Below are 13,865 nucleotides of genomic sequence, written 5' to 3'. Positions count from 1 at the left end.
CCCTTTTAAACGTATCTACAAATTTTTCGGCCAACCCATTCGATCGTGGATGGTACACAGGTGTTGTCATATGTAGAATATTTAGTGAGTCACAGAATTCTTTGAATTCATGAGCAGTAAATGCTGTTCCATTATCGCTCACTAAGGTTTTTGGCACTCCAAAACGGCTAAAAATTTCATTAAGCGCACTCACAGTGTTTTTTGCTGTTGGATGTCTAAACTTAAATATTTCTGGCCATTTTGAAAAAGAATCTACAATAATCAAGTAAAAATAACCATTTATAGGTCCCGCATAATCAATATGCAGACGTGACCAGGGTAGGTCCGTCTTTGGCCATGGCGTCGTTTTTACTGGAGGATCTCGAGCTGCTAATTGACATCCTCTGCATGTCTTGACACATTTTTCAACTTCCTTGTCCATACCAGGCCAGTACACATATCCTCTCATAAGGGATTTCATTCTCGAAATGCCCGGATGACCTGTATGAAATTCCTTCAGAATTTTCCTCTGTAACGTTAGTGGAATTACGATCCTCTCACCATACATGAGCACATCTTCACAGATGGAAAAAGGCGTTGTTTGATCTACCTTTTTATTTTTTTTTATCCATCCCAATTGATTTTTCATTTTCTTAATGAAAATGTCATTTACTGCCTCTTTTTTTATTTTTTCGAAAGTTACCGGAAGTTCACGTATCATATTACACATTGAACTTGTACATTCACTTTCGTCTTTAAGCGCAGCAATTACCGTTTCTTCGAAACTTTCGCTTCTTTTAGCGATCAACCGTGATAATGCATCTGCGTGTCCTAACTTTTTTGAGGATACATGTTCCATCTTAAACTGATAGTTTAAGAGGGTTACAGCCCATCGCTGTAATCGATTCGCAGTATGTGTGGGAATGCCTTTCTTTGATCCAAATATGGTAAGTAGGGGTTTATGGTCGGTTTGCAAAATAAAAGATCGTACATGGAGAAATCGATTGTACTTTGTAATTCCAAATATTATCGACAGCGCCTCTTTTTCAATTTGGCTGTAATTTTTCTCCGCTGCAACCAACGTTCTTGAAGCATGGGCGATAGCTTTTGTCCTACCATCCTCATACTTGTGAAGTAATACAGCGCCAACACCGTAATCACTGGCGTCCGTTGCTAGTATTAGTTCCTTTTCTGGATTGAAATGTGCCAATGCTAAGTCTGACAGTAGACATCTTTTGATATTTTGGAAAGCAGATTCACATTCCTTATTCCAGTTCCATTTAACACCCTTTTTCAGTAACTCGTTAAGAGGAGCTCTTAAATTATGTATGTTAGGGATGTAAATTGCATAGTATTGAACTAATCCCAAAAACGATTTTAATTTTGTCACTGAATCTGGAGCAGGCATCTTTTCAATTGCTTCAGTCCTTTGTGGATCCGGTCTTCGACCCTCTTTGTCGATTATTTGACCTAGATATTTAATTTTTTTCATAAAAAAATCGCATTTTTCTGGGCTCAATTTAAAACCAAATTCCTGTATTCTTTTGAATACTTCTTTTACATGCTTCTTATGATCTTGCAAATTTTCACTTTTAATTAGGATATCGTCAAGGTAGGCCATTGAAAATTCCAACCCTGCCAGCATCGTGTCCATAATTTGCTGGAAAATAGCAGGAGCAACCTTTAATCCAAAAGGAAGCCTCTTTAGCTTAAAAATGCCCTTATGAGTATTTATGCCTAAGTATTTGGAGCATTCATCGCTGATCTTAATTTGCAAGTAAGCATCTGAGAGGTCTATCTTAGAAAAAATTTTTCCTCCGTTAAGCTTAGAGAACAGATCTTCTGCGGACGGAAGGGGATAATTATGGTCCAATAGACAGTCATTTAAACCCGTTGAAAAATCTCCACAGACCCTTATTCTGTTATTTTTTTTCTTTACATACACGGTTGGACTTGCCCAATCTGTGTGGTTAACTTTTTCAATGACTTCCAGTTGTTGAAGTCTATCCAACTCTTTTTCGATTGCGTCCATCGCTGAAAAAGGCACATTCCTTTTAGGTTTGAATACTGGAGTGGCATTTTTCTTTAATTCAAATTTTGCCTCTGTCTTAATACAGAGTCCTAGTCCTTCGGCAAAAACATTGGGAAATTCAGTTTTCAAATCCTTCAGGAAGTCTTCCCTTTGGTTTGCTTTTTCTGCAGTTAAAACGTTACAAAACGAATTTATGGGTTTCTCCCATAAATTAAACAGGACAATCCAATCTACCCCAAACAGGCATGTATTCTTTCCTGGTACGACGTACACTTTGGATTTATGAGTCTGGTTAGCGAATGTCACTTTGCATTTTAATTCTCCCTTGAACTCTAATCTTTTGCCGCACACACTTCTCGCCGTCTTTCTGGTTTTCGTTAATTCAGGTCGACCTATCCTTTTCCATATATCTTCATTTATAATACTAATATCTGCACCGCTATCCAGAAGCAATGTAACCAGATGTCCATTTATCCGAACATCAACATATTTCCGTCTTTCGCAGCTTTTTTCTTTATTCATGCGAAGCGTATTTACATTATCGGTCCCTTGTCTTTTCTTCTGGGCACAGTATGTTCCCTTGTGACCTCTGAGACCACATTCATAACATATTTTGTTCCTAAACCAGCAGGTCTTATTGTTGTGTCTTAAACTACCACAACATTTACACTTTAGCTTTGGGTCTTTGTATCCTTTAAGGATCCTGTGTTCTTGGAACCTGGACTTTCTTGTGGTCCCTTGCCTTTTTACTTGCTGCACCTTAAAAATATTTTTCTCTTCAATGCGAGTGTTGTCTTTCTTTATGTTAATCAGACGTTGACACTCTTCAGTGACTTTTTGCAATGTTATGTTAGGATCCGCCTCCATAATTGTTAGGATCCGTGAACGTATATCTTTGTCCCTTGGTGCTGTGAGACCTTGTACAAAGATTAAACATTTAAATTGGTCTGCGGAAATTTCATTCAATTTAAATGATTCGCATAAACAGTTCACAGTGCAAGCATATTCTAGATAGTCTTCAGCTTCTGCCTTCTGAATGTTCAAACATTTGTATCTAGAGTGAAATAGGCTATCCCTTTTATCAAATATTTTCGACAAGGTACTAATTGTTTCCTCGAACGAAACCTCCTCCGGTTTTTTTGGTAGAATTAGATTTGCATACTTGGTGTTTTCATCAGTACCCAGTTTTTGTAGTAGCAGGGTAACTTTTTCCTCATCGGTCCAGTCTAAACATCTTTTCGTAAAAATTGTTTCGTATCTTCTGTAGTATGCAGGGAAAGTAACACCAGTATCCGGGGAGTAACGAAATTCCGTTAGTGAATTTGAAATACCCTCGGCAGAAAAATTAGTCTTCTTCCCGGTCAACGTTAGAATTAGCTTTTCTAAATTCTTTTGCTGTGTCGACATTTGTCGTTGTAGTATGTTTGTTTGTTCTTGTTGTGCCTCTAAAGTTTTTTGTGTTCTTTCTTGTTGTTGTTGCAGCTGTTGCTGTAGCTGTTGTTGTTGAATTTGTTGTTGTTGTTGTTGTTGCGCTAAAAATTGTTGAGTCATTTTTGTCTGTTCCTGGATGCTAAGGGCTAGAGCCTTAGTTAACTCTGCTAATTGTTCCATGTTAGCTTCTAGTACAAAAATGTCTTTTCGAATTCTACACAATAATTCCAAAGAAAAATCGTAAATTTACGTATATCGTAAATTAGTAGCAATATGCAGACACAACACGTTTCAACAAAGTTCATCCATAGTAATTCAACAGGCTTTGTAAAATAATTCTTTTTTTTTTTTTTTTTTTTTTTTTTTTCAACAACGTAAGTTCATACACAAAATATTTCTTACTTCCCACGACAAATAGTTCCAATTATTTATATAAAGGCAATAACAAACAATTAATTTTCCCAAAAAAAAAAATATATATGGCTGCCGTTCCCACGTGGCATAAAATGGTACAATAGTCGTTGTATTTATATTTTTTCTTTCTAAACTCGTAATCCTTTAGTGTAGTTTCGAATTCAACTTGCGACCATTTTTTTTTTTTTTTTTTTTTTTTTTTTTTTTTTTTTTTTTACTTGTCAAAATAAATATAAATTCCACTTTACCTTGAACATGTTTCTATAATTTCTTGTGAGTTCTTTACGAAGAAAAATCCGTACTTTTCGCTACTTTAGGTAGGAAAAATTTTTAAATTCATTGACGCACGTGGTCAAAAATCCTTGTGTAGTTTGTTTTTTTCGTAAAACAAAAAATCCTTGCATTGTACACAGTCCTTGGTACGGTAATTTATCTCTGTTAAGAGAAAGAACATCCTTTCGTCGCCATTGTTATATTCCTAAATACTTAGGAAATAAAGACAAACGTGAGTTACACCGAGTGGTATGTGTAATGGGGTTTATTTATAATACAGAAACGTAAGGCTGCTCGCCTAAGGTAAATAGAAGTACATAGTAACAAGTATGGGGAAGAAAGTCTGATAATCAACACGTAAGACTATCCGTCTTACTGCGACTGCTTGTCTGCCGCTGTCTGCCCAACAGTCCAATATATATATACAGTTTGTAACCGGTGTATAGCCAGTTATGTTCCTTCACAACATCAACGAAACAATAAACTGCATTCATATTATTTGGATTCATTGGACTACTGTTCTCATCTTGAGTGTCATTTTCACAATGTTTCAGTCAATGTAACCGCTGACCTTCTTCAGGTGTATCTTGTTGAACTCGGAGATGTTTCTGTCACTCGGGAATTTGAGTAGCCCCATGAAGTAATAAAGGGCTCCACTTGAAATTCCATCCAAATTCCTGAGTTCGACAGAAACATTCCTGAGTTCGACAAGATACACCTGAAGAAGGTCGGAAGTTACATCGACCGAAACATTGTTGAAATTACAGTCATGATGAGAACAGTAGTCTGATGAATCCAAATAATATGAATAACCAATCCTCATCTCCAAAAATTAGAAATAAACTGCATATTAAGCAAATGAAACTAGCCCAAAAAGAATATAACAATAGCCACGATCAAGTGGGGAAGGCAGTACACTGGGAATTGTGTAGACAACTGTATGCTGAACACCCAGACAAATAATACAAGCACAAACCGGCGGCAGTACTTGAAAACAGAAATCACAAAATTCTATTGCCAAATCCTCCCAAGCAAGAAGACCAGATATCATAATAGTTAAGAAAAAGAAGAATCCTGCCAAATCAGATTTCGCCATTCCCTCAGACGACAGAATATCAAAGAGATAGAGAAGCAGAGCAAATACATAAAACTGGCTAGAGAGCTGAAAGGGATATAGAACATGAAGAAAGTCAAGCTAATACCAATAATAGTAGGAGTACGAGGGACAATTTTGAAAGACTTGGAAAAATAAGTGGAAGAGATTGGAATCAGAGGGATGGATGAAGATACAATGGATAACAATAATGAAAACGGCTGAAATATTAAGGAAAACCCTTGAACAAGCGACAGATTCTAGGCGGACATATAGAAACTGTTACAGAAGTGAAACACAAAGAGACACTATATGGAATCAAGAAAATTGAAACAGTATAATTATAAGCAATCCCCCTCTTCAAAAAAAGGAAAAAAAACTGGCACCACACCAAATAGTCGAGTAGGACCAAGGATGATGGAAAAACTGAGGAGAGAAAGCACTAACCAGACTTTCACTGGATGAGTGTGAAATTCCAGTGAAGACCAATGATTGCTGTCAACGAAAAACTCAATGGTAAACGTGTGCTGCGATAATGAGGAGACTTGTTGTCACTCAAATTTATGACTCCAGATAACACCACAGGTTGTTCTCAAAGAGAAATGTTTGATGTCCTGTGTGAAAACTAGTGATTTAATCATAAGAAGGCTGAAAGGCATATGTGAGCTGAAGAAAGTCAAGATAACACCAATAATAGTAGGAACACTAGGAACAATACCGAAAGACTCTGAAAAAAGAATTGTGGAGATTGAAATCAGAAAGATGGTTGAAAAGCTACAACAGATAGCAATAATTTAAATGGCTAAAATATTAAGGAAAACCCTTGAATGCAGAAACTAATACACATGATCTACAAATGCAAACGAAACAAATAGAAACTGCAACAAAATTAAAATAAAAAGATAGAAGAACACCACATGGAATCAAAAAAGCTAAAACCATATCTCAATAAAATGAAAAAAAAGTTATGGTGTCAGCATCTAGCACCACACAAAATAGTCATGAAGAGTCAAATAAGATGGAAAGACCGAGGAGAGAAAGCCTGAACCAGACTATCACTGGATGAGTGCAAAGAGGACTAGGATCTTGGGGAGGCTTATTGCCTCCCCAAACTCAAGTGAAGGCCAATAGTCATTGGCAGTAAGAAATCAATGGTAAACGTCAAAAGAATAATCAAAAGAGGTGGTGAGTATTGGAAATCTGGGAAGAATGGTCAACTAGACTCCAGGAAACACCACATCTCTGATGATGGGTGATGTGGGAGAACTCCTGGTGAGTAAATAACAACAGCAACAATAACAACAGCAACAGCACATATTTATATTTTTTCTATTAAAAGTTGAAATAAAAATGATCAAATGTTCTTTTTATTTTTATCTGAAAAAAAATGTATTTCTTCTTCATTTTTGTCATCTGTAGGTGTGGATGAATGCTGCTATTCAGAACTTCAATTCTTTGGGAATTGCATTTGGAGGGCTGATCACCATGTCCAGCTATAATAAATTTCAAAATAACATCATCAAGTAATTCTATTTATTTTTATTTTCCATTTAACTAAATTTCAGTTCAGTGTATTTGCTTCTTTTTTTTTTTTATCTTCTCGACCCTTCATGCTGTTGGCTGCTGTGACAGCAAAATCTAAAATTTGGTTCTTTTTTTTCCCTTCTTGTTAACTATTATAAAATCGGATTTCCTTGCTTGGATGAATTTATCTGTTTATACCTCGATGTTCCAGAAGATTGTGTGATGTTCATTTTCTAGTATTGGTTGCTGTCTGAGCAGATATGACGTGGAACCTGAGATTAGCAGTCGAGATAGTCTATCACTGAAGACAATCTTTGCGTTCTCTAAAATATGAATTTTATGATTTCAACTTTATTTTTGTGCAAAAAATGTTCTTTGCATGTAATAAAAGAGTTCAAATATGTTTTATAACTTCGGAATATTTTTACAACTAGTTATCGAACATGGAAACTCAAAATCAAAGAACTATCGGTTTCAGGCAATTAGCAATAAACTAAATTCTCAGAGAGAAGTTAAAGCCTGGGAGGGTGAAATTCCTATAACTGAACAGAATCTCAACCCTATGAAATCTATACTATATCAAAAACAAACAACAAAATATGACCAGCATGCCAGGTGCAACAGCATATTTGTGTACTTGAGAAGGATGTAAGCAAATGGTCCCCACAGTTGTTACACAAACTAAGCACATCTCAAACATGTTCACTCAATCGAGTAGCACCTCTAGTAACAGGTCTGGTCATAACAAAAACAAAATACACTTTAATTCATCGTTTTCTGTACTAAATGTATTTGGTACTTTTAAACTTTTTTAGAAATATGAAAAATATGTATTAATCATAAATCATTAAATATATAATTTTTCTAATTAGAAAAATAAACTGGAAAGTTGGGAGTTGGGAATTTTTGGTGATTCTTTTCACCTTCAGTAGCAAAATTAGACCATCCTTTGTAGCAAATGAAAAATTAATTGTTTCTTTCTTTTCAACTATCAAGAGAAAGACAGATTGTATGATCTATTTGAGGTGTTTGAAAGCATAACCCTAACCATGTTGCGCCATGCTTCATAATCAGCCCTAATAAAACTCTGTAGATAAAAAGGACTAATTGCATCCTCCTTTCTTTCAGTGAATAATGTATGCTAGTTCTGTCATATGCAAATCCTAAAATGTGTATTCATTTATCCTTTTAGATATATCATTAGAGTTAGGAGTGCTTGAGAATTAGTTTTATTTGTTGCGGTAGCATTATGTGCTCGAACAACATAAACTAATGAAGATTAGTGCTAAGTTTATATTTGTACACCTGTAGATTTTATTTAAAATAAGTAGAAAGTATTTATACACTTTTTTTTATAAAAACAATATCTTTTGGTGACAAACGTATAAGACCATGTGTATGTGTGCGTTTGTTGATCTCTTGCGATCGTGTTGTGAATTGAGATTAAATATTTTGTTTAATGCTGTTAATGAGGTAATTCATGGATTGTAGGAGTTTGTTGATGACTTTTCAATTTTAGCTTACCTTGGTAAGTCTTGATCAGTACGTGAAATGATAAGTAGAGAATCAGGAATGCCTTTCGTAAAGGTTTTATCAACTTAAAAGTATACACGCGTTTTCGAGAAATCAATATGGCGGAATCCTTAATTCCGGCCAAGGGGAATAACTACGATCCTTTATTTCCGGAAGTGTCAAAGCAATTTATTCTAACATTTTCCCCTTCAACCATAATTAAGTATGGAATTACAAAAGTTAAATTTAGTCTGTTCAGTACTGGGTTAAGAAGTGCTTATATTTACTTGGAAATCGTCGCATTCTGGACAATATCCGCACTGACTCAGAGGGATTGTGGTTCTCAGCGTCCACATCTTGGGGAGCATGGATATTTTCAGGATCAGGTAAGGGATTCTTCTCCTTCACGTAGGTATTGTCTTCGTTAGGTGGCGGTTCGTTAGGGGCTTCAGGGCTTGCAGGATTGTTTTCATTGTGTTGGTCTTCTTGATTTGAAGAGTTAGGAGCCAGGTCTCGCACATTGACAGTAGTTTCCACACCAGAGGGTAGTCGTACATGAGCATAGTAGGGGTTGATGTCTAATAGGGTAGCAGGGGTTACTGGAGGGTCGAGCTTACTAGACTTAGTATGGTTTCTGACATATATTGGGCCTGGTTTCGTCCAAGTGGGAACAGAAATTCCGGAGGAAGATTTATGACTATATTTGAACATTCTGTCATGAGGAGTCATATTAGTGGCAGTGCATAGTAACGACCTAATTGAATGGAGAGCGTTTAGTAGTATATCTTCCCAATGGGGCAGTTTCATGTTGCTAGAGTGTAAGGTCGTTTGGATGGCCTTCCATAAAGTTCCATTGAGTTTCTCAACTTGCCCATTACCCTCAAGGTGGTATCTACTTGTTTTAGAGGTGGCAATACTTTTGCCGTGTAAGTAATCTTTGATTTTTCCTGCAAGGAAGTCGTCAGCCCGGTCAGTGTGTATCATATCAGGCATACCAAAAATTGAAAATAGTTGTTTAGCCAGTGGATCACGGTTTTTACAGGGGAAGGCAAGGGGAAAGCGAGTAATTATAGTGAGTAAGTATTTGTTACCACGTCCAGAAGTAGGTAAAGGGCCTTTAAAGTCGATGTTTAATCGCTCGAAAGGTAGTGTAGCCTGTATGAGTGTTCCTTTGTTACAACTGGCAAATTTAGGTTTCAGATACTGACAGGAGGAGCACAAGTCTGTTATATTTTTAATTTGTTTTAAAGAGAAAGGAAGGTTTCTTGTCCTGATGATGTGGCTGAATCGCGTGACACCAGGATGGCATAGTGTAACATGCAAGTCACGGAGGTCTTGCAAAGTGTGCGTTAATGCAGAGATGCGAGAAAATGTGTCAGCAGCTGTATTTTCTATTCCTGGACAGTAAACAATACTGAATTTGAATTGTGTCATTCTGGCCAACGACATATCTTATCATTTTTAATTTTAGATTTCCTCTTATTATCAAACATAAAACTGATGTTCTTTTGATCTGTAATAACTTTGAAATGTCTCCCGAGTAGAAAATGTCGCCACTTTCAGAGAGCTTCGACAATCGCAGCAGCTTCTTTTTCAACACGCATGATGTCTAATCTCATTCGGGTTTAGTGTCCGAGAAAAGAATACAACAGATCTACCCTGTTGGTTTAGAGTAGCAGCAATGCAGTAATTACTGGCATCAGTTTCTACTACAAATTTTTTATCTGGGTCAATAAGGGTAGCATTTCTTAAGTCGGTCTGAAAAGAATTTAGAATAGCCGGGGGGCAATGGAAACTCCTTGTTATGGTTGAGAGGCAGTATCTTATCAGAAAAGTTCCGAATGAATTTACTATAGTAAGAAAACATACCAATTATTCGTTTTTGTGACTTATTCGTTTTTGTGACTAGAGGCTGTGGCATTTCAAGGAGTGGTTTTAGCCTCAGGTAATCAGGAGCAATTTGGTTGTTCTGGATTGTGTAATCAAGAAGTGTGATAGAAGTAGCAGAAATGATGCTCTTACTTTGGTTGAGCGTGATGTAGTATCTTTTCACTAGATTATAAAACCATTTACTTCAAATGCTGGATATTTCCGATCGGCGTGACTAATTGGGATTTGATGGTAAGCAGACTTCAGGTCAAGTGTTGTAAAAACGTTGTATCGAGCTATGTCATCAATCATTTTATTAATGTTAGGCATGGGATAGGCATCCAGTTCTGTAAATCTATTTATGGTGTCGCTGTAGTCGACCACCATTCTTTTTTTTTTGATTCTCGTTAGAGGTCACTAAAACTTGGGCTCACCAAGGAGATATAGAGGGCTCTATTATGCCTTCCCTCAACATTCTGGCAGTTTCCTCTCTAATAAATATGTTGTCAGTGAATGAGTGACGACGAGATTTGGTGGTAATAGGGGTCGTCCGTGTAGAAAGATGAGAGAAAAGGGGAGGAGGAGAAATTTCGATACATGGAAAAAACTGTCCCTCTTACCCATTGCTCCGATAACAAGTTCTTCCCCGGGACCGTCGAATTTCAGGGTCACAGTTTTATATTTTTTTAGGAGGTCTTTTCCGATAATCATATCAATGAACAGATCCTTAATTACTTCTACTATCATGACATGGTGGTTTTTACTGTTTAGGGAGATGTCAACACTAGTTTCGCCGTTGATTTTGGAATGATGATTAGGGTCTGCCAATGCTACGGTTTTCTGTTTGAGAATAATAAAAAGTTTCAGCTTCCTTGCTGTATTTTTGCTGATAAACGTCCCCACGCTGCCGGAGTCCACCATAGTGTTCACTACTTACCCGTATATTTTGCATTTCGTGTATGTAATGTCTTTGGCACCCGTTCCTAGTCAGGAGAGATTGGGGGGGGGGGGTCTGGGTCGTATAACACAGCAGCAGTGGAGGAGGAAGATTTACATACCTTCGCCCAATGGCCATTTTTCTTACATTTCCTACACTTGGTGTTACGTGCAGGACACATCGCCCGTGAATGTCGTGTGTTCCCACAGAAGAAACAAATTCCTTTTATAGGGTATTTCCTTTTATAGCAGCTAAGGGAGTGTCTTCTGGTTTAATTACAGTAGTGGCTACGTTCGGGTAGTTGTCGAAGCTTATCGTATGCTTCTCCGCTTGTTCTAGAGACCTAGCCATTGTAAAGGTCTCTTGTGGAGTTGGGAATGGTTTTTAGTTGCATGCAAGTGACTCTATAAGTCACTCCTAAAACCCCTTCCAGGCACCGCAGAGGACCTTAAGAAGAGGATAGTGTCTTTTATCACCTCGGACACAAAGAGGCCTCACAGAAGTAGACAAAGACCTACTCCGGGATCTGAAGATCCCAGCCAAATACATATGCAGGAGGAGCTACGCAATGTGGGACGTCCTGCTCCCAAACCAAAGAGACAGCCAATAGGACTAATCTACACTGGAAAAACATCAAACTCCAGCCAGAATACCTTAGTCAAACAGTCATCAATGTCGCCGTACTGAATGTCCCCTTTCTCCTGGGAGCAAAGTAACTAGGAGCGGTCTTCAACCATGTAGAGTCGAAGAAAATGAAGGGAGGAAGCGCCCACGTGTCTGCGCGTCATGCCTTACCTTGGAACGCTCCTACGGTGTGCGTATGTGCATGGCCGAAACATGAAAGAAATTCCAAAACGGCGCCGTCCTCATCTTGTAGATTGTGCGATCATCACTGGGCCCCACGTGACCGTTCTTTGGCTGCTGATTGGCCGAGGACGAACGCTGGAAGGATAAAGGGAGTGTGTTTGGAACATGGGGGTGTCTTTTCTAGGATCGACGTCAGTGTGATCGTATCGGTGAACTGCTGCAGCTTTAAGAGTACTTTAGTGTGTGTGTGATTTTTTGGGACTTGCTCGTCTGCTGACTTTACAGGACTTTCTTTTCTGCTGATTCTACAGGACCTGCCCTTCTGCAGAACTTGGAACAAAACTTCAAGCCTTTTCTTTCTTTTCACACATAGTCGCCTAAAAAGGTAGAATTCGACTTACTTGTGAAACGGCTTTAAGCTATTTCGGCGAAATGGGGGAAAAAATTGACCTCAAATTAATACCGGAGTTCGATGGATCAACCCCGGTACTTGACTGGGCGGAAAAGTTGGAGTTACATTGTGTTTTGTCTGGCGTAAAGAACTTCGAACGTGTTGTCCCTCTGCACTTGTCCGGCGGCACCTTTGCCGTGTATCAACAGCTCAGCCATGAGGGCAAACAGGACTACGAGACAATTAAGGCGGCGCTGTTCAAGGCATTTGCGATTGACCCCGCCACTGCTTGGGAGCAACGAGGCAAGGACCCTACATCCGGGCGAAACGGTCGATGTATACTTGGCAGAACTGACCAAGTTAACGGTCTTGTTTGGTGGACTGCCCGAGCGGGCCTTAGCATGCTAATTCCTAGCAGGACTCCTGACAGAAGCAAAGCGACTATTACGAGCCAGCTCAAGTGCGGATTCGTTGCCCCTTAATGACCTAGTGGATCGGGCCAGGACTGTAATGAAGAATTATTCCGAGATGAGGGAACCGGTAATTGCTGCTGCCCGGTCCATGCCGAATGATAAGAAACCGTATCAGGGACCCGGTCCACGTGGCGGAATCATATGCTACAAATGCAATGGACAGGGCCATATTGCAAGTAACTGCCGGCAGTAACCAACGGCCGTTCGCTGCTACCGGTGTAAGGAAGCCGGCCATATAGCTGAAGACTGTCCGGGAAACGGAACCGGGGACAAGGTGTCAGCGTCAACCTCTTCCCCACGCAGAAATTAAATGAGACGCTGCCGATCGTTTCGATATATGTCAACGAAACACTGCGCTCAGCACTCCTCGACTCCGGGTGCTCCCGCACTATCATATGTGCAGATCTCTGCCACACTTGGAGAAAGAAGAACGTCCGAGTGACTACCATCAGTGGAGAGACGCGCACATGTTGCGGGGTGGGCAGCGTAAACATTCGGACGAAAAATGGAATCTCCGCTAACCTAGAGGTGCTGGTGGTACCAGAAAAACCCCTGAGTTTTGACCTGCTCCTAGGATATGATGCCATCAGAGCTCTTGGTGGCGTCTACATAATGGCGACGGGGGCGGTACATTTTCAGGAGAAAGCCCCAGTGTGTGCTGCACTAAAGATCGACCAACCAGACTTCAGCGTCGAATTTGACGAGCAAAAGAGGGTCTGGACTGCCTCATGGAAGTGGTCAGAAGACCGAGAACCGGCCAAACTGCAAAATGGTATAACGGAATACCATGTGCCCGACCACATGAGGCCCGCGTACGAAGAAGAACTTCGCAGATGGATCGAGGATGGCTGGTTGATTCCCTACCCCTACAAAAAACTTGGACCCCCCAAGGGTCTGATCCCATTAATGGCAGTTGCTCAACAGAACAAAGCAAAAGTCAGGCCGGTGATGGATTACTGAAAACTGAACTCATATGTTGATGCGTTCACAGGCGATGCCGACGTGTGTGCTAGCAAACTGCGAGAATGTCGCCAGCTGGGTTCTAATGTGTCCCTGTTGGACCTTAGAAGGGCATATCTGCAGGTCCGGGTTAGCGAGACACTGTGGCCGTTTCAGACGGTAGTGTTTTC

General features: G+C 39.3%; 1 protein-coding gene across 9 annotated transcripts in view; it reads left to right on the top strand.

The window, feature by feature from the left end:
* LOC145295919 (sodium- and chloride-dependent GABA transporter ine-like) overlaps positions 1-13,865 on the top strand; it is a 916,364-nt gene that overhangs the window by 512,250 nt on the left and 390,249 nt on the right. For all 9 annotated transcript variants that reach the window (XM_080141768.1, XM_080141757.1, XM_080141730.1 and 6 more), the window contains one exon: positions 6,642-6,745. In XM_080141768.1, the coding sequence (XP_079997894.1) occupies positions 6,642-6,745 (104 nt within the window). The remainder of the gene's footprint in view (positions 1-6,641; positions 6,746-13,865) is intronic.

This window comes from Euprymna scolopes, chromosome 2, assembly GCF_053919585.1.
Source record: "Euprymna scolopes isolate OS-2025 chromosome 2, ASM5391958v1, whole genome shotgun sequence".
Classification (NCBI taxonomy): Eukaryota; Metazoa; Mollusca; class Cephalopoda; order Sepiida; family Sepiolidae; genus Euprymna; species Euprymna scolopes.
The sequence above is the reverse complement of the archived record's forward strand: the minus strand, read 5'-3'. Positions and strand labels throughout refer to the sequence as shown.